At 37.1% G+C, this 21,637-nt stretch overlaps 1 protein-coding gene across 1 annotated transcript in view; it reads left to right on the top strand.

Moving 5' to 3' along the window:
* The window catches only part of gmds (GDP-mannose 4,6-dehydratase), a 69,902-nt gene that overhangs the window by 20,540 nt on the left and 27,725 nt on the right, over positions 1–21,637 (top strand). The window contains exon 7 of the mRNA XM_058755816.1: positions 8,381–8,508. Coding sequence (XP_058611799.1) covers positions 8,381–8,508 — 128 coding nt within the window. The remainder of the gene's footprint in view (positions 1–8,380; positions 8,509–21,637) is intronic.

The raw sequence follows: 21,637 nt of genomic DNA, 5'->3' as shown, positions 1-21,637 counted from the left end.
GCGAAGATAGACACGTTTAGGTAGATCGGGGGCGCATTCCTGGCTCAGATGTCGGGAGTAAATGACGACTGCTATGTTCATTATTACATCCAACAACAGAACACCTCAATCGTTTAGGAGCCATTCTTGTCTACATCTGCTCTGGCGATGAAACAATGCCGGACTGATGACAGCCCACTCAGTTTGGGATTCAATCATACAAAAAATGCTTCTCATCTTCTATCACTGAAATATTTGATGTTAACTTACACCAATGGCAGAGAGAATCTGTAGTTATTGTATTACTCCATCTGCCTGTTTCTATAGCAAGATGATGACTTGAACATCTAAAAAGGAACAATGATCGTACCAGTTGCATGTTATACACAGACGCAATGTAGCTCTCTTGTATCAAAGACGACTTGCATTGTGAATATATATTTAACTAATTATTTTCCAAAACTGATGTATACCATACCTCGTGCTTTTTCTTTCAGTCGTTGGTTAAGAATAGCTGTAAATGTTCTTATATCACCTACACTTTGAGCCTCCCATGCGCTAGAAAAACCATAAAAGTACAGCAGAATTCTAATACAAGTAACCCATGTTTTTCTACCTACTTCATCTAATTGAAAAAGATTTTCATATAAGAAGTGGACAATACAAATCTACCCAAATCACCCAAGACAGCTACATTGCTCACACTTGTACTGGAGTTTTTTACAAAAAGATACCTGAACATTTTCAATACACTCCACTGGTTCAAAACCCCATATCTCAGATCCATAATAAAGTGTTATGCGATCAAACAAATACAAGGATTGATTGCAGCTGATTTTATGCTTACGAACAAACCTTAGCAAGGAAAGCATTGCTTTCTTGCCTTGGCTTGCTAAAAGTTGTCAGGTTTTCCACCATGACAATTTTGGTGTAAACCACATACCCAGATATTTGTAACAATTAACCACTTCAATCTGTTCACCAACAAAATACCATTTTTCATCCTTATTTAGAGAGCCCCCTCTTCTAAAAACCATAATTTTCATTTACTCAAATTCAGTCTCATACCATAAAGATTACAAAATTTTTCCAGCTGTTCAGTCTGTTTCTGTAACCCTCCAATTGTATCTGCTATATTAGCCATATCATCAGCATATAACAAGGTCTGTACTTCTGTGATACTTTCAATTTGAATACCTTTACAATTTTTTTTTAAGAAAAGAATAAACAAAAGTGGACTCACCATGCAGCCCTGTCTTACACCAATGGTGCAGCCAAAATACTCTGTTAGACCATTGGTTCCTTTCACACATGATTTAAGTTTAGAATACATAGATCTCAATACACTAACAACTTTTCCACCAATGCCATTCTTAATGAGAGTGAAATACAAAAGATTATGCTGAACACTGTCAAAAGCTTTAGAAAAAATCAATGAATATACAATACATCCTTCCCTTTTGCTTTGTAATATATTTCTGAACCACTGACTGTAAAATAAAAAAATATTATCTATTGTAGAATAACCTGACCTATACCCTGCTTGTTCTTCATAAAACATGTTATTTACTTCTACATAAGATACTAATCTCCAGTTCAAGACCTTTGTAAAGATTTTACCAAACACATTAAGCAATGAGATCCCCCTATAATTTCCTACATTATTTTTATCACCATTCTTGTATAGCGGACAAATCACAGCCTCACACCAAATCTCTGGGAAGTCCCCTGTATCTAATATTGGTTTATATAAAGAGACCTAAACATTTTAATAAATAAATAGATAATAAATAGGACCTAACATATGTGATGCTGCTTTCAGCATCTCAATAATAATACAATCTGGTCCAGGGACCTTTCCATTACTCATTGACATTATAGCTTTAAAAATCTCATTGTAAGTAATACTACTATATAAAATTTCATCTTCATTAAAATGCAACTTCATGATTATTCACACAATCTGTGAAGTTTTCAAAGTCAGCATCTATATAAAATTTTGAATCAGATAATAACTTTATAAAATATTCTAACCACTTATCATGTTTGATATTATTAGACCTTCCATAACTTTTATTTTTCTTCCTCAGCTGCTGTGTTTTCATGTTTTACTGTAGTATATTACCTAAAACATTTAAATTATACAGTTTTTTTTCTTTGTTACATAATTTTTATACTCAAGAATATAATTGTTCATAGTCCCCACGTTACCTGTTCTTCTAAATTGATTTAAAACATTAAAACATTGAAAAGAACAATCTTCATCCCACCTCTGTGGTTGTTTAACTTTAAATATAGACTTTTTAATTAGAAATCTACCTGCTTCACATAAACAGTCTGCCAACATCTTAGCTGCTATATTAGTATCTTCTTCCACTGCAGTAAAAAAGCCACCTAAAAAGTTTCCATTCAGTAAATAAGATAATCTTTGCAAAAACTGCCTCTCACCATTAGTTCCCCATTTAAATCTTGTCCAGGTTCTTGCATCAATATGATTTTTCGGCATTTCTGTCCTTGATTCAACAGTACTTAACCTCATGGTATATAATGGTGCGAAGTGATCAGAAATATCTACACACAAAATCTCAAAATCTTTAACATATGTAAAGAGTTCACTGGATATAATAACATAATCAATCATACTACATCCAGCTGCTAACATAAATGTAAACTCTCCATCTGTATCTTTCCCAGTTCTTCCGTTTACAAAATGAATGTTTAAATTACAACACACATCTAAGAGACAGCGACCAAATGTATTAACAACCTTATCATTTGTTTTTCTATACTCTTCAAAATGATCAATACTATAATAACTACCACATGCTTTATATTCAGAATCATCACACTCAATGCAGTCACATTCATTACCAGTTCTAGCATTAAAGTGACGCTCACTCAGGACGGGTCTAAGATAAGACACCAGTCCAGTCTGTGCTGAAACGCTCCTGTCAATCAAACAATTGTGGGAGGGGCCTGTCTGTGTGATGTCACCCAGACAGGCATCTGAGATCGGCTCGATTTGAGAAAGGGGAAATGATTTAACGAGATTAATAAAAAAAACACTGGGTGGATCTTTATCATTATAGGGTGGTTGTGTACACAAATTGCCAACACATATTTCAGTTCAAACAGTTCGTAAAAGTGCATGTTGCATCCGATGACCAAATTTCAACTCATTTGTAGACTCGTCCACAACCAAACTGTATAACTGTAAAGCAAATTCATCAGACCTTTTTAGGCATGAAGCTTTCATAGTTTGCTTAAATGACAAATATTTACTACTAGATGGAACCTCTGGAGTGCGAATATCCCTCAAACAGTCTGTCAGTGCCTTGATGGCAATCTTGGCGCAACAGAACTGTTTACGTTACAAGTGCGTGGCGTGACACAGCAACTAGATCACTCCCATTATAAGCGCTTAAAGTGTAGATATTTTCAGTGATTGTAATGGGAGTGACAGTTTTATGGTGTCACGTGAATAAACAGTTTAATTTAATTTCTTATTCAGACAGAATCTGACTTATCTAGACATCAAGATGGCTCACTAGGTTATGAGACATACAATAACAGCTCTGCAGACTACACTAAAGGAAGTGATACAAGAGTCCAGGGAGCATGTTGTATGTGTGGCCAGACCCATTGTGATTGGTTTACGGGGGAGTATCATGACACAACATTTGGTAAAGGGTGCAGCCATTACATCTTCTCAACAACAAGAGTGTTGTTCTGTGCCCCCACCCACAATCCCAGAGCACAGGAAGAGCGGTGATGTCATTAGTGGCGTGGATTTTTAAGTCGGTGACACAAACATCGCCAACTAGACTAGTCTAATCGCATGTATAAATTGAAGGAAGACAAGGAAAGAGGGAGTACAGGGCTGGAGGAGGGTTAGAGATGGATGGGATAGTGTGAAAAAAGCCAACTTCATTTCCTGTCCGATTTCAGTGGTAGCCTCCTCTCATTGGGCGGGCCGGCGATGATGAGTTAATCTGGTTTGGAATTCACTTCGGAATTTCAGCCGGTGTCCACTTTCGCCAATAAACAAACTCTCTCTGAAAGAGTTTACGAAATATGAGAAGAGAAAAATAATCTGTTACAAATCCGCCACAGAGACGTCTGGGGTGTGTGCGCATGTGAAAGCAGTTACACTTTGACACCTATTCAGGTTTGTACGTCTAATAACAGTGTGGAGTTGTAGACGAGAGAAACGGTTGTGCCAGTCAATCAGACGACATCTGAGGGCTCCTCCATTACACGCTCATCTCTCGTCTTTTTGTTCACTCACGTTCCCTCTTTCCTGTTGAAAGACGGGCGTTTTAAAAAGTTAAACCTCTCCAGGTGAGAAGGGCTGCACCTGTATGAAGGTGTCGATGGACCTCTCACCTATCGCAGACACACGCACATGTGCACACTGCTGGATGAGCTGTGAGATGTTTTGCTCTTTCACTCCTCGTCTATCCGCCTCACACACCTGTGTTTGTGTTGTCATGTTGTCACGGCAACAAAGAAGGGAAGTGAATGAGATGCTCCTTTAATGTCTCAAATTAAACATCACTCCTCACCTTGTATCTCTCTTGCTTTCTGTTTCTGTCCCCACATGCGCTCCCAAAAGCTGACATGGTTCATTACTTGGGGCTCAACAATAAAGGTGTTTTCTGATTGCCTGTTTGGGCCAGCAGTTCAGACTTACTTGCCCCTACATAATTATTTGTATTATGTTATACATTTTGTTTCATAAAAAATATTTTAAGAAAGACAAAACCCTTCTGTACACTACTTAAACCTGCAAACCATGATCAAAAAAATATTTGCAACATAATTAGTCACATTTATTTATTTGTTATGTATTTAATTAATTGAAGTTTTTAAATTTATTTTATAATATAATTTATTTATTTTATAATATCTTGTCTTATGTAACAACCCATGATTTTTCAGGTGTGCAGGGTTCAATGAAAGAAAAATTATATCATGTAATATATTATATTAAATAACTTTTATATTATATATTGTATTAAGAATATAATTATATATTTTACATTCATAATTTTTGACATTTATTTCAATTTATTTCACAATTTGTTTAATACGAAATTGTAAAATATAATCATAAATATTTTCCCGAATATAAATGTATTTTTTCATTAAATGTTAACTTTTCTTTATAAAGAAAAGTTTGAATAATATCTGGAAGTTATATTTTTATATCTTGGAGTTTTCTGTAACTATTAGGGATGATAAGATTCATTGATTCGCATCGGTGCATCGGCATAAAAGTTAGCTGCATCGATTTAAAAAAAGTGTGCATCGGATACAAGTTGGCATTTGTATCGCAACGCATTGTTTCTAACACATTTGCATCGGTAAAAAAACAATTTATTTATATATAATTATTAGTAGATGCAATATACTTTTATTATTAAGAACGTGACCAATATTTTATATGTAGATTGATTTCTCCTCTCTAAACTGTTTCTCAAGCACATTCTCTAATCACCACTGCTGCTGCGTGAATATGATCACAACACTATGGAGACCGAGGTGTTAGAAGTCAGAAGGCACTTAAGTTAATTTATGATTTGCTGTCTGTCTGAACCAAATAAATTAAATGAAACTATCTGTACCATATTGAATTGAATAGCATCTTAATAATTTTTTACATTGCATCGTGATGGAAATCGAAATCGGATCGCACTGCATCATAATAGGAGTGAATCTCTAGCTGCTTCATACGTATCTTGAGGCTATGTATCGAGATGCACATCCCTAGTAACTATATTAAAAAACCTTGTAAGATATAGCACTGACCCAATAGGACAAGTGACAGTTTAGTCAACTGGTCCGAAACTCATAACGGCCTCCGGATCAGCAGGCCAACCATATTATTAAGCGCTCCTACTGTTTTTCAGGTTTGACACTGCAGCTTTGCCAGTTCTGAAAGAGAGCAGGGTGCCGCTGTGTGTTTTTGTCATTCATTTAAATGAACGTGGCAATCTGATGGTTGCGTGTACATCTGCATGAATGTGTGTTCAGACATGTGTCGAGAAACAGGAACAGGGCCTTGTACTGACAGTCGTTTTTTCACGTGCTGGAAATATCAGAGTGTCAGTGACTGATAGACCAGACATCTTGACTGCACTTTATTTCCACCTGGTTTGGCAAGGCGTCTTTCCATCCATTAGAAATTTTGTCTAGATACTCAACGTTACCCTTGCTCATTACTCTTAAAATGTGCATTGACAGCGCCCGGGCACCTTCCGCTGCCAACACGCACACCTGCAGGTCTGCCGCGATCCCGTCTGCATAATCACGGTCTAAACCTGCCCTAAACTGGGTTGTTTTAGACTTGATGAGAGCGAGCTGCGGTCGACTCCCTGCGACTCTGCTCCTCGTCACGGCTTCCCACCGTGTGCTAAGAGACGGCCTAATTACACTCCGACTGGAAACAGGAGCCGGTGTGCGGAAATGGCCTGTCTTGGACTTTTAAACACACTTGCACACAGACGCATAGCCGGCCCATTATTGTGGACCACGGTTTGGTCAATCGGCTTCGATTTACTTTTTTCCTCTCTTTTTTTTCAAACGAGTGAACAGAAATCAGATCCTCGGGTCCCCCCCTGTGGTTTGTCTGTGACGACGGATTGACCCTGCTGTTTACAGTGTGGTATTTTAAACCGTTCTTCTCGTGCCAAGCTCACGCACCTGGTCATGAGCTGCGTTTAGTACGGATTAGAAAGAGCCCTTTGTGATAGCAGCAAGCCTGCGCACGGGGGGCCCATGACGGACATCCTGTAAGTGGAAAGAGTCTGTCCACTTATGAATTTTTTTTTTTTTTTACATTTCATTTGAGGTTACATTGCAGATCATGGCTTAGCAATAAAGATGACCCACTGGCCTAGGGCCACTGTTTTGGATAAGTGCTACAATATATCTTACTGTTTTCTTTATTCAATCATGTACAAGAGTTTTTATGCCTCAAAAACATAAACATGTCGTTTTCTCTGACATTTGATTGCGAATTCTGCTTATTAGTAAAAACGTTATTGTTATTTTTAGTACATTAGTGATTAAAATGGAATGTATATTTGTGAAAAAAGTTTAATAGCTAATAATATTTTTAAAATGTACGCTTTTATGCATTTGGCAGATCTAACACGACTTATATTTTAACCAAAGCGACTTATATTGCATTAAGTGTGTAGTTTTTTTAAATCAGTTAAAACTTTCCTTGAGAATCAAACTCATGACCTTGGCATTGCTCGGGCACCATTGCTTGAATGTTTGTAAATAATTAAATACATTTATATTTATGCATTTGACAAATTAAAGAAGTGACTGTATTTAGTATATCATTTCATGCATTTCCTGGGAATCGAACCTTGGCAAATGTGTGTTTTGGCCACGATCTACTGTTTGAGTTACAGGAATGCTTATAAATGTGTTTCAATAAATTTACATTTATACATTTTGCAGACGGTTTTATTCAAAGTGAGTTATAGACATGTCATCAGTTCATGTATTCTTTGGGAATCGAACCCATGACCATTTGCTGTTTAAGCTATGTGAACTAAATATTAAACCTTACAGCAATTGTATATTTCTGATATATTTACAGTTATAAATGAACATGAAATGATAAATTCATGGGCGCAGAGCAAGTAGAAATCTAGCTTTGCAGGGCAAGCAGAAAAAAGTTTAAGAAAGGTTTAAGACCGCCCCAATTTTGTAGTTGACTTTTGTTTTGCAATTATAGGGCATGATCTTCCCGGCATTGCTGATTCTCTCCAGACAGTTTTTATGGCCAAAATCGCACACACATGCAGGCTTCAGCCCAAGTCAAGAGCGTAATAGTGGTCGTTCACTTATACACTTAAAGTAAGTGTGTTCCTGCTCTGACCCGGGCCTGATATTATAGGCGGTGGAGGTTTTCGTCTAGAACTCCCACCTCTGTCTGATTCAAGCTATAGCACAACCCAGCAGGACATGAGAGCGTCCAAGGTTTCCCACAGAAGAAGCATGTGTGTGTGTGCGTGTGTGTGTGCGTGTGTGTCTGGCAGCTCAGTAGGACTTTGGACGGGCTTACAGATTCTCTGGGGTGGTCCAGTGACTAGACAAGAGTCTGATTTTATCCCTGTGTGTGACTGTTAGTGTATGTTTCTGCCTGTGTGTGCGAGAAGGACAGATTGACGGCCATAGTTCACAATTCGATTTGGCCGAAACACAAATTTGCACTGACGTGTATGGGGGGGGGGGGGAATGGGATCAAAATGAATGTAATGGACAGGTACAAGAAAAGAATAAAGGACGGAAAAAAACTAAATGAGAGTGAAAAAGAATGACAAGGCAGAATTAATGCTTCATACTAATTTTTCAAATCTGTGTGTACATGTTTTTCCAGGTTCGAATTTTGTAACTAGGAAGATCAGTCGCTCTGTGGCGAAGATCCATATTGGGCAGTTGCAGTGCTTCAGTCTGGGAAATCTGGACTCCAAGCGAGACTGGGGCCATGCCAAAGATTATGTGGAGGTACTTGAACACACTGGCACATTTTGGTTAAATTCTGTTGAGGACTTACATATACACATACACTGTTTGCTTCCATGGTACATGGTGTACTAACCCATTGCCACGTTATCTCTATGAGAGTGAACGCTACATTGAAATTTCTGCCCATTTTGTTTTGAAATGTCAGGCCACTTTCAGAACTCTGAAACATCTACGCCAAAGCTGGTTTAGAATCGCTTTAATTTAAACTAATCAGTTATTTTAACTTAATATTGCTGATCAACATACTCTTTCAGCATTAATTTGAATTAGGAAATATAAAAATTATGTGTGGGTACGGAAAGTATTCAGACCCCCTTAAATTTTTCACTGTTATATTGCAGCCATTTGCTAAAATCATTTAAGTTCATTTTTTTTTTTCCTCATTAATGTACACACAGCACCCCATAATGACCGAAAAACACAGGATTGTTTACATTTTTGCAGATTTATTAAAAAAGAAAAACTGAAATATCACATGGTCCTAAGTATTCTGACCCTTTGCTCAGTATTTAGAAGAAGCACCCTTTTGATCTAATACAGCCATGAGTCTTTTTGGGAAAGATGCAACAAGTTTTTCACACCTGGATTTGGGGATCCTCTGCCATTCCTCCTTGCAGATCCTCTCCAGTTCTGTCAGGTTGGATGGTAAACGTTGGTGGACAGCCATTTTTAGGTCTCTCCAGAGATGCTCAATTGGGTTTAAGTCAGGGCTCTGGCTGGGCCTTTCAAGAACAGTCACGGAGTTGTTGTGAAGCCACAGTTATTTTAGCTGTGTGCTTAGGGTCATTGTCTTGTTGGAAGGTAAACCTTCAGCCCAGTCTGAGGTCCTGAGCACTCTGGAGAAGGTTTTCGTCCAGGATATCCCTGTACTTGGCCGCATTCATCTTTCCCTCGATTGCAACCAGTCGTCCTGTCCCTGCAGCTGAAAAACACCCCCACAGCATGATGCTGCCACCACCATGCTTCACTGTTGGGACTGTATTGGGACAGGTGATGAGCAGTGCCTGGTTTTCTCCACACATACCGCTTAGAATTAAGGCCAAAAAGTTCTATCTTGGTCTCATCAGACCAGAGAATCTTATTCAGGTGTTTTTTAGCAAACTCAGTGCGGGCTTTCATGTGTCTTGCACTGAGGAGAGGCTTCCGTCGGGCCACTCTGCCATAAAGCCCCGACTGGTGGAGGGCTGCAGTGATGGTTGACTTTCTACAACTTTCTCCCATCTCCCAACTGCATCTCTGGAGCTCAGCCACAGTGATCTTTGGGTTCTTCTTTACCTCTCTCACCAAGGCTCTTCTCCCCCGATAGCTCAGTTTGGCCGGACGGCCAGCTCTAGGAAGGGTTCTGGTCGTCCCAAACGTCTTCCATTTAAGGATTATGGAGGCCACTGTGCTCTTAGGAACCTTAAGTGCAGCAGAAATTTTTTTGTAACCTTGGCCAGATCTGTGCCTTGCCACAATTCTGTCTCTGAGCTCTTCAGGCAGTTCCTTTGACCTCATGATTCTCATTTGCTCTGACATGCACTGTGAGCTGTAAGGTCTTATATAGACAGGTGTGTGGCTTTCCTAATCAAGTCCAATCAGTATAATCAAACACAGCTGGACTCAAATGAAGGTGTAGAACCATCTCAAGGATGATCAGAAGAAATGGACAGCACCTGAGTTAAATATATGAGTGTCACAGCAAAGGGTCTGAATACTCAGTTTTTCTTTTTTAATAAATCTGCAAAAATGTCAACAATTCTGTGTTTTTCCGTCAATATGGAGTGCTGTGTGTACATTAATGAGGGAAAAAATGAACTTAAATGATTTTAGCAAATGGCTGCAATATAACAAAGAGTGAAAAATTTAAGGCGGTCTGAATACTTTCCGTACCCACTGTATGTATGTATATATATGTATATTAGTGATGCGCGGATGGCGGTTGTATCCGCGGGTCGGGTGGATCATGTATTAAAAAAATACATTCTAATTAATTGCGGGTGGATGAGATAAATCATTAGAGATGCAAATATTCTCTAAAATATGAACGTGTTTTAAATGAATTTTTTCATCAGGCAGACAGACACGCAGATTTCATTTTTTGTGTGTGTTCGTCTGTTCGGGAAGTTGCAGTGACAGATACAGTGATATTCCAGATAAAGTTTGAATGGAATAAAGCGTGTGTTCGCTATTAAGAAAGTGTAGACTATAATCTGGCCAAAGAAGAACTTTTGTTTTTTAATTAAATGTTCATTTAAAAGCAGCGTATTATCATTGTATTAGCCTGTTACCGTTACCCCTTACGGCTCCGACGACGTTTTGTTCCGTCCTTCACGCGGTGCCAAATCACACCAGGAGCGAAGCAACTGGATTCGCGAGACCACGAGATTCTGGGATGCTTCTGAAACGTGCCGCGGCGTGGCTGGTATAATATATATACATATCTATGGGTATAAACACAAGCATTGACTTGACTAGAGCGACTGTGATCAGCTCCGGTGGCCGCGTCGGAGCCGTAATGCGCGGCAGACGTGATGCGCAGATCAGCTCTCACATCACTGAATCTGCTTTTAAAAATAAACCATCCATTCATAATATCATCGTACAAAACTAAGAATTAGAATCATTGTAATGTGACGATCGGGTGCGGGTCGGGTCGGTTATCTAAATCAGAGAAAAATATAGGAGCGGGTGGATGGCGGGCGGATTATTTATTTGAAGCAGCGGATTCGGGTGACGTTTGAGCTCATCCGCGCATCTCTTATGTGTGTATGTATGTATATATATATATATATATATATAGTGTGTATATATGTTATATATATATATATATATAGTGTGTGTATATATATATATATATATATATATAGTGTGTATATATGTTATATATATATATATATATAGTGTGTGTATATATGTTATATATATATATAGTGTGTGTATATATGTTATATATATATATATAGTGTGTGTATATATATATATATATATATATATAGTGTGTGTATATATGTTATATATATATATATATATAGTGTGTATATATGTTATATATATATATATATATATATATATATATATATATATATATATATATAAATCATTATTATATACATTTAATTATTGTTTTATTAGTTCATATTATAATTAGTAATGACTGTATGTAAAATCTGATAAACCCTGAAAATATTGTATGAAAACAGTGCACATGCTTTGTATTAGTTGCATTGCAACAACACAATTATTCAAAATATGAGGTCGTTTTTTTTTTGTTTTGTTGACTTACCCTACTTTTAAAAAGCATAGTGTGAGAATTCATTGCATAGGGGGTGCTGGATTGCATAATTACTTTCTTTTTCTCTGTTTATTTTTTTGACTGTTGATGCAATGTGCATTCCAGTTTAATGGTGTGTCTACGTTCTTAGTTATTTGTTTTTGCAAGCATTACTATTTGTGGTAATGACAGATACAAAGTGTACATCAATTCCGGTCTCTTCTGTTGCTATTTTTTTAAGAAAGGGATCCATTGGTCACATGTTATTGCTCCATAAACATGTCAACATGTCAGCCAGCTGGCTATGATGAAGATCCCAAAGTTCCTGATGAACTGAAGTCCAGAATGAGAGTGAAAGTGCATGAAATCATCAGCATCCTATTGACAAATGATTATTTCTCTCTAGTGCAGTAGCAATTTGCAACTGCACTTCCGCTATTGCTGTCTGTTTATGCTGTTGTCATCTAAAATTAGTTTCACCTATTAAATCAAGTCCAACAAGGATCCCAAAGCAACTCCATTGATATTAGATTGTGAAAAGAAATGTTTCTCAATCATATTTTCATGATTTCTGAAGGATCATGTGACACTTAAGACTTGAAAATTCAGCTTTGCCATCACAGGAATAAATTACATTTAAAAATGTTGAATTCCAAACCAGTTATTTTAAATTGTAATAATATTTCACAATATTACAGTTTTACGCTGTTTTTGGTCATCCAAAGAGTTATCTTTCAAAAACATTTAAAATTCAAGCTGTGAGAGTTTTGGAGACTATGATTTGCACAGCTGTCAAAGCATTTTGTATATATCTTACAAAATTTAAGTAATGATAAAAGCATGCCTACTGTTTAAATGAAATATAGAAACAAGTTTGTTCATCAGTTTGCCTGAGTATAAAATTCTATGTTCTCATTTACAACTATTACAAGAACTATTTATAACTATATATTCAGTTTGGTCTGACTCTGCCATATGTAATATGGGTATTTTGACCTTGCACTTTCTTTTCAATTTGCTTGTAATTACCCTCTGAGTGCACAGCCGTGCTGTCGTGTTTATCCTGGATTAGAGAGACCTGTGTTCCTTTAGGTTTTTGCCAGAGTGGGAGCTTTAGGTTTGTGTGAGTGTGTGCATGCATGTGTGAGCTGCTCCAGGTTTCCTGTGGGAACGCTGGTATTCCAGGCGGCTGAATCATGCAGCCAGGTTTATGTGGCTCAAGACTGGGGCAGATTTCGGGAAATAGGACCAAAGCTGTGAGCGTGTGTATATTTGTGAGAGTTGTGCGTGTGTGTGGAGATGGAGTAGATCAGTGCGGTTCGCTACAGAAACAGTCCGTGTACTCTACTCCGTGTATTTTACCTCCAGGCAAAGTACAAAAATGTAAAAATCCTTTGTCAGATCCATAGGTTTACATTTTTCCAGACAGACAGTAAGTCAATCATCTTTTGTTCGCTCTGTTGATCTCTGTTTTGCACCTCTTGAAGGCCTCAACTCCACGATTCCTCCACACGCTATTTCAGTCTGTGTGAAATCTTTAGTGAGAGATATGTTTGAAAGCGAGGGTTTGTTGCAGTACACCATGTAGACGTGTTTTTGACGTGATGTCAAGCGCCATCAGTCACTATTACTGTTTTAACTTGTATAGCATTTTAATTTGTGTATGGAGTACTGTATGACTTTTTTTATTTAATAAATCGCTTTATTTAGCAATAATGCTTTAAATCGATCAAAAGTTACAGTAAAGACGTTTAAAATGTTTTCTTGTTTCCTGTTCTTTTGAACTTTCTGTTGAATCCTGACATTTTTTTTTACATTTTTTCACCCAAATATTTAGCGGCACAACTGTTTTTATCATAATAAATAATTATGCACCAAATAATAATATTAGAATGCTTTCTAAAGGATTATGTGACACTGAAGACTGGAGTAATGGCTGCTAAAAGTTCTATTCGCAGGAATAAATTATATTTTAAAATACATTAAAATGGAGAACAGCTATTTTAAATTATAATAATATTTCAGAGTATTATTGTTTTTACTGTATTTTTGATCAAACAAATGCAGCCTTGCTGAGCATAAAATACTACTTCCAAAAACATTAATAACAGCTCAAACTTTTTGAACGGTAGTTTATGTGAGATCAAAGCCTTTTCTATGCATGTCTGTGCTTTTTAGTTATAAGCGTACAGATACGACTCCATGTAGTCGAGGCAGTCGGAGATCAACACTGTATGTTTGTGTAAACTCTTGAACCCGTGCATGGTTTTAATTGGTTCGCTGTTTGTGTGACTTAATAAGCTGTTTGAAACTTGAAGCTTTATAGTTTTATGGAATTCAGACTTTCAGGCCTCCACTAAAAACATGCATAAAATCAGGGCGCAAATGAAGTGAAGTTCAAAGATTCCTGTGAAAACACACAGGCTGAGCTGATAGCGCGTAACTCTCAACGGGGTCTTTGAGGTTGCTGATGTTTTTGTTATTTTTTAGATGATTTCACCTCAGATCGCTTTGTTTCTCCAGCAACAAAATGATTTTGTCCTCGCTCTCACCTCACGCATCCATCCGCACCACCAACCAATCGCGTACTAAAGAGAGCTTGGAGATGAATCATGCTGGTCTTTATGAGAACCCAACGGCCAATCAAATCACTCATTAGCTCGGTGACCAACTGTACCTGCAATGACCCGTCACTGCAAGAGACTCTTATTTCATGGCCGTAATGCTTTGTGTGAAGACTGCATAGGATTTTCCAAAAAGATTGTTTTCAGAGGAGACTGAGAAACCAGCTGGAACTTTTCGACCAATAGGAGTTTCTCAATTTGTAGCACACACACAAATGTTGGGTTTTAACATGTTATGGGGACTTTCCATTAAAAATAATCATTTGTACAAACTGTAAATTTTGTCCCCTAAACCCAAGGAAATCATTGTACATTTTTACATTTAAAAAAAAAAAATAATAATAATTTAGTGTTATTTCTAATCCGTTTTCCTCATTAGGACCAAAAAATGTGAGCATTTGGTCCCCACAATGTAGGGTTTTCCTGGGCCACATACATACATACATACATACATACATACATACATATGCTTGCAAATGTATTAATATTGCTACATTTCTAAAGTATTTTTTGTTTAAATAAATGCAGCCTTTTTTAGAATTAGACGCATAATAAATAAATATATATATGTATATGTGTCTGTGTGTGTATATATGTATATGTGTGTGTGTGTATATATATACTCATAAAGTAAATTTAATTCAGGCATCTAAATCTTGATTGAATTGTTCAGTTTGCTTACTGACTGAACACTTGCTTGTTGACTGATTGAACTGTTATTATAATAAGTTATAATGTCTGACTCAAAATAGACTGACAATCATTACTGTGGTTTGTTAAAAATGTTACTTATAAGATTAGAGTAATTAAACAGTCCATTACTCACTATGAAAATGTGTAGTTCAAGAAACATATCAGCAATAGTTGTACTGTAATATGTTGAAAATATGCATATTATAATTAGTAATACTTTTTTTTTTAAATGTATAGTTATTATCATTATTATTTGTATGATTACCAGAAATAAACATAGTAATTATTAGCATAGTTCAATTTTAATAGTAAAACCAAAGTCCAGTAGCAAATGCTCTAATGTCTGTGTGAGTCGGGTATGTTTGTGATAGGCGGTGGGTGTTGTAGGGGTTGGTAGGATTTGGTGCTCTGAGGGGTATTTGGTATGAAGTGGCTGGTTTTGAGGGGTTTTTGGGTAGGAGGTGGGGGCCAGGAGGTGGGGGCCTTAAACTCCAGTGGCCAGCATCCAGCAGAATAAATAAACACAGCTGCAAGCTGAGACCACCTTAATGTGTGTGTGTGTGTGTGTGCGTTCATTCCCTCATTTAATGTGGGAGAACTTGGACTACAAGCTTTAAAACCTGCTAACACACAGATACACACACGTACACACACCCACAATATGTAAGGTGATCTAGGGAAAGGGCTGATTTTAAGGTTGATTTAGCAGAGCATTTAACGCAGGGCATTCCTGAACTTGTGTAAAGCTCTCTGTGCTGAGACGAGGTCATACGTGTCTGTGAGCGACTATTAGACTCCTCAATGTGTGTGAGACGGTGGCTTTGTGATGATGAATGTGGGTTTATTCCACTGTAAGACATGCATGTATGTGTTTGTGCATCTGTGTGTGTGTGTGTGTGTGTGTGTGTGTGTGTGTGTGTGTGGCCGCTGGCTGTCTGTGTGATTGACATGGCTGAGCTCTTCCCTGCTGTGTTGAGGATGAAAGCAGATGCTCTCATTTCGTTCTCTCCCTTTTTTCTCCCCTCTCTTCACATGCCCTCTGTAACCAGAATCCTCAACTTTCAGCCTCTCACCGAGCTGAAGATATGAGGGAGAGAGAGAGAGGGAGAGGGCGAGGGGAGATAAGAAAGGGAGGAAAAGAATTATTGAGTGGAGGAGAATCTTACAAAGTGGATGAAAGAGATGAATTTGATCACATTGTTCTGTTATCATGCCTGTGTTTTGGCAGTGCAGTGCAGAAAATGAACATGCCAATACAGTCTCAGTGAGTTAAGAAGCTCTTCTCTCTGGCTCTCTGTTGCTCATATGCATTCAGTCTATCAGGGTGTTTTTATCTTTTTAGTGGCTTTGTTCCAGAACCTAGTGAGCTGACTACGGAAGCAGCATTTTAAGGCATCTTAGGCATGTTCCCGACTCGAAGGTTGTTACAAAAGGTTGTTTCCTAAATGTGATTCATAGACACTGAATTTTGTTCAAATTTTAAGGTGGCATCACATTTAAGGGCAGGAATCAATAGGGATGGATATTATATCATGAGAATGAGGCCATGAAAAATGTTTAGTGTAGTTATGTTAGTAATTCAAAACTCTGATATATGTTTTGTTTTGTTTTTTACTCACACTTTCATCGGTATTAGACTTTAGTGCTTTTTCCCTTCTATAAATGTTACTATATTATAACTAGAGATGTTCCGATACCCTTTTTCCCTTCCCGATACCGATTCCGATACCTAGGCTCAGGGTATCGGCCGATACTGAGTACTGATCCGATACCTGGGTGTGTATCTGGTTATACAGCTGTATGTACTACTAGATCTGTATAGATACAATTATTTTATGGTGTGCTTCACCATAGATAGATAGATAGATAGATAGATAGATAGTCTGGCGGTAAACAAAAAATATAATATATAATGTTTGGAAAATGGCATTCCATTTTTAAAATCTATTTAAATATCTAAAAGTATACTCTTAACATCAGTCAGTGAAGCATTATAAATGTATTATGATAATCGAGTATTATTTAATGATATAACTTTAGCAATTAGAATTAAAACTTGGTAACCATGAATACAGTCATTTTAACTGAACTGGTGGTGGTGCTTTTTGGTCATTCAGTGTTTCTCTGAAAATGGAAACTATCAATAATACTGATAAGATAATAATCATACTATGAATTCTACTAAGAACAATATAAAACGCACTAAGGATTAACGAGCTGCTGGATTCATGAATATTAATCACGTTGTCTGCGTCGCTTGAACTGATTTGCTGAAATCAAAACAGGGACGATTATAGGTGAGCGCCAGCCAATGAGATTGTCGCTATGATTAGCTCCGCCTACTACCGGAGAACCCGGCAGTTCTTAAAAGATGAAGAATTCAAAAGGAACTCCGTTATTCTGACAGGAAAATACAACAAAGAATATCGTTTACATACCAAGCAGAATTGACGACTACATAAGACTCTCTCTCTCTCTCTTTGCATGTGAGGAAAAAGCAAAGCTCACACTAGAGCTTACGGTACGTCAAATACAGGTGCGCTGCGCATTCATTCAGATGAACTGAAAAATAGCCCAGATCGCTTGACGGAGAGTGAAACTCTGAAGCGCTCGGTCAGAGTGTTCAGCGAGTGACAATATATCTGTGCTAAACTTATACATAGCCTCCAACTCACACACTGGCGAGTATAATCTGAGCATTTATTAGCCAGTGGCTAATATTATACACTATTTAGTCGCCCAGGGTGAAGATTTAGTCGCATATGCGAGTGATTTACTGGCAATGTGCTACCATGTTTGTATTTATTCTTTGCTGCTCTAAATAGTGGTTGCTTGTGCACAACTTCCTGTGTTTGCATTCTGAGCAGCGAAGAAGAATTGATTTCCGATTTGCAGCGTTAAGCAAAGCTAGCGGGCATAACTATAGATCTTGTTTAAGAATGGTATCGGATCGGTACATTGATTCAAGTACTCGCCGATACCGATGCCAGATTTTTTTGTGGTATCGGTGGAATTTCCGATACTAGTATCGGAACAACCCTAATTATAACTAAACTAACTTATTACTAAACCTTTTTTAAAAGAAGGCAATCTCAGAATGCATTGTGACAAGTTCAGTTAAAAAATAAATCAAATAAAGTTTTTTTTTTTGTCTTATGTTCACCAAGGCTGCATTTATTTGATCAAAAATACATTTTAGTTTATTTTAAAATGTAATTTATTGCTGTGCTGGCAAAGCTGAATTTCCAGCATCATTACTCCAGTCTTCAGTGTCACATGATCCTTCTGAAATCATTCTAATATGCTGATTTGCTGCTCAAGAAACATTTCTTATGCACAGTTAAAAGCAGTTGTGCTGCTAAATATGTTTCTGGATAATTATTTGAATAAAAAATTTAACAGAACAACATTTATTTTACAAATTTAATGCATCTATTAATTTCTTTAAAAAAAAAAAAAATTTTTTAATGACCCCAGACTTTTGAATGCTAGTGTATATACAATACAATACAATAAAAATGCCAAATATAATTGAAATTTAAAATGCAATATTTCTTTTTGTTTATCATTATGCTTGCCTATTTCATAATTAGCTTAGCAACATGCTAACGTCAAACTCTTAATTATAAGTCTAGTGTCCTGTGTGGAGTGCTATTTGTGTACTGCCCTTCTGCCTATGCAGAGTGTTCCAAATCGGTCATTTCTGAGGTTCCATTACAGTTAGAATGCTGCCTACGTAGGCGGTGGGCAGAGAGACAGCTCACTAGGTTTTGGAACAAAACTTGTCTCTTTCTACTTTTGCACACACGCACCGTTTCGTTTGGAATTAATGGCTCCAGGGACGTATCCAGTCTAATGGTCTGCGGTCTGCTCATTCTCTGGAATAGATATGAAGACTCACCACGTCCATAATGCCTCTGTAATATCACGCTCCCTCAGCTAACGTCTGTTTTCTCTTAGCGTGGAGTCACACCCACACGCTCTCCATCCCAGACCTGGCTGACCCCTCCATCACCTCTCACCTTGTCTTTTCTCACTGAGTTACAGACCTCCTATGTCGCTCCATTTTCTGTCCATTTCATTCTTCTCTTGCGTAGTCAGCAGCCAAAGTCTGTCATTACAGTGGAGACACTCACACACGTACACACACACATGCATATTTATTCACACTCCATCATTCAGTGGAGTCACATATTTCCCCTGACAGCTTCTATATTAAGCGCCCGAGTTTTTGTCTTTTGCAACATCGAGACCAAATAAGTAAATCTAACCCTCTGTTGACTCACCACAGAAAGTAACGAGGGGTGTGTGCGTGTGTGTTGGGCCATTCATGACTGTGTACCATGGTTTGCAACAGCCCACATTTTCCCACTTTCCTCCATGTTAGCACACCAGTTTTCCACACGGCCGGGTATAACCGTAACACAACATTACCGCAACGTTAATCCTCACAAAAAAGCTGTGTTAAACTTTCTGTGTGTTTGCTTTGTGTTCGCCGTTAAACAAAGTTACACAGTTTTTGTTCTAACAGCAGATTGTAATAATAATTCACACTGCTGTGACTACAGTTAAAGGGCTGTTTTAACCAAAATGTTAATTCTATCATTGGTTTCAAACCCTCGTTCTTCTGTGGAACAGAAAAAAAAGGCATTTAAAAAAATTTTTTTTTTTAAATGTCATTGTTTTTTGTCTATACAATGAAAGTTAGTGGGGTCTAATGCTGTTGTTTTGGACCCCATTGACTTTCATTGAATGAACAGAAACACAAAGTCATAGAGGTTTGGTATGACAACTTTTAAGTTTCTTCATATTTATAAAGTCTGTATTCTTTATGACTGCGCCGATGACAGTCATGTTCATACTGTGTTCCAGTATCATTTTCAAGGGAATTATACATTAAAAGGACAAAAAAAAGTGACTTGAAACATGTTTAAATAAATCAAGTCCCACAGCAGTGCAGGTGTGAGTGTGTGTTTGTGTGTGAGACTCGAGACTCGAGACTCGAGACTCAAGACAGACCTTGTTTGTCCATTAGAGCGTGAGAGGAAGTCCAGACCGCACCGTTTGAAGTGATGCAAAGTTCTGGTGTGTAAATGTGTGTGTTTGTGAGTTGCATTTACTTACTGGAAATGAAAATATCCCACATCTGTCACGTTATTCCACTCATAAATAATTCATATTTGCTTTCTGTCTTTCTGTCTCTTTCTGACTCTCTCTTCTTTTTTTCTTTTCTTTTTTTTTGCTTCTGTCTTCGGTTTTGTCCTGTAAAGCTGACAGATGTTTCTGTGTCAGTCACACCTGTTTCATGATTTATTTATCCAGAGTCACACGTGCGCACACACTTTTTTTTTTTATATCTGTCATGAATTATTAATAAGCAGGAAAGACCATTTATGCTGTACATTATTGTGTGGAAAATTATTAGTGCACACAGGCACTTTTCTTTTGTAATGTTGGGGTTTGCCAGTAAAAACAACGGTTGTTAGGGCAGCATATGTCACATGAACACACATACACACTAAGTCACTCTTGCTGAGTTTTGCTTTAAAAAGACTGGGGAAGAAGTGACACAGAAGAGAGATCCTGTGTGTCTGTGGTCAGGAGAAAGAGACCGTTTGCCAAATGGCATCTGTGTGCAGAGAACAGTGTACCACTGTAACACATCATTTCGGAAACACTGAAGGAACATATTGTGTGTGTGTCCTGAGCTCTTGACCTGTCTTCTGTTGAGAATGGAAGATAAGTGTACTGCTTACTGCGTATATGTAGTGTATACTACATACTACTTTTTAAAAATAGTATATGAAATTAGTTCATAAAGTAGTATTTATTAATACTACTTTCTTTATAAACAATGAGTAATATAGTCTACCATTCAAAAGTTTTGTCAGCAAGTTTAAAAAAAAAAAATAATAATATTTTAAGTCTGCAAGGATGAATTAAATTGTTCAAAAGTTAGAGTAAAGACATGTATAATGTTGCAAATGTTTTCTCTTTCAAATGAATCCTGTTCTTTTGAACTTTCTAATTAGTATCTTGAAGTATCTTGTATTAGTATCATAGTATCTTGAAAAAAAATGCATCACTGTTTCCACAAAAAGAATTAAGCAGCACAACTGTTTTCAAAATTGAAAATAGCACCAAATCAGCATATTAGAATGATTTCTGTAGGATCATGTGTCACTGTAATAGCTGCTAAATATTCAGCTGTCATCACATCAATAAATTACATTTTAACATATACGAAAATAGTCAAAAGTTATTTTAAATTGTAAAAATATTTTAGAATATTACTTATTACTGTCTTTTTATTAAGTAAATTAAATCCAGCATTGGCAGTATATACTATATTATATTATACTATACTATATTACATTATATATTATATTATATTATATTATATTATATTAACAAAAGAAATACCAAAACAAGCATGTGAGTTACCCAGAGCTGTGTGCATGTGTGTAATTTCTATAATCTGGTGAACAAATGTAGAATGTAATAAATCCTGTAGTAGCTCCTGCCGATCAGCCCACAC

The sequence above is a fragment of the Onychostoma macrolepis genome, chromosome 20, assembly GCF_012432095.1.
Source record: "Onychostoma macrolepis isolate SWU-2019 chromosome 20, ASM1243209v1, whole genome shotgun sequence".
NCBI lineage: Eukaryota > Metazoa > Chordata > Actinopteri > Cypriniformes > Cyprinidae > Onychostoma > Onychostoma macrolepis.
This window is presented reverse-complemented; position numbering and strand designations above follow the sequence as displayed.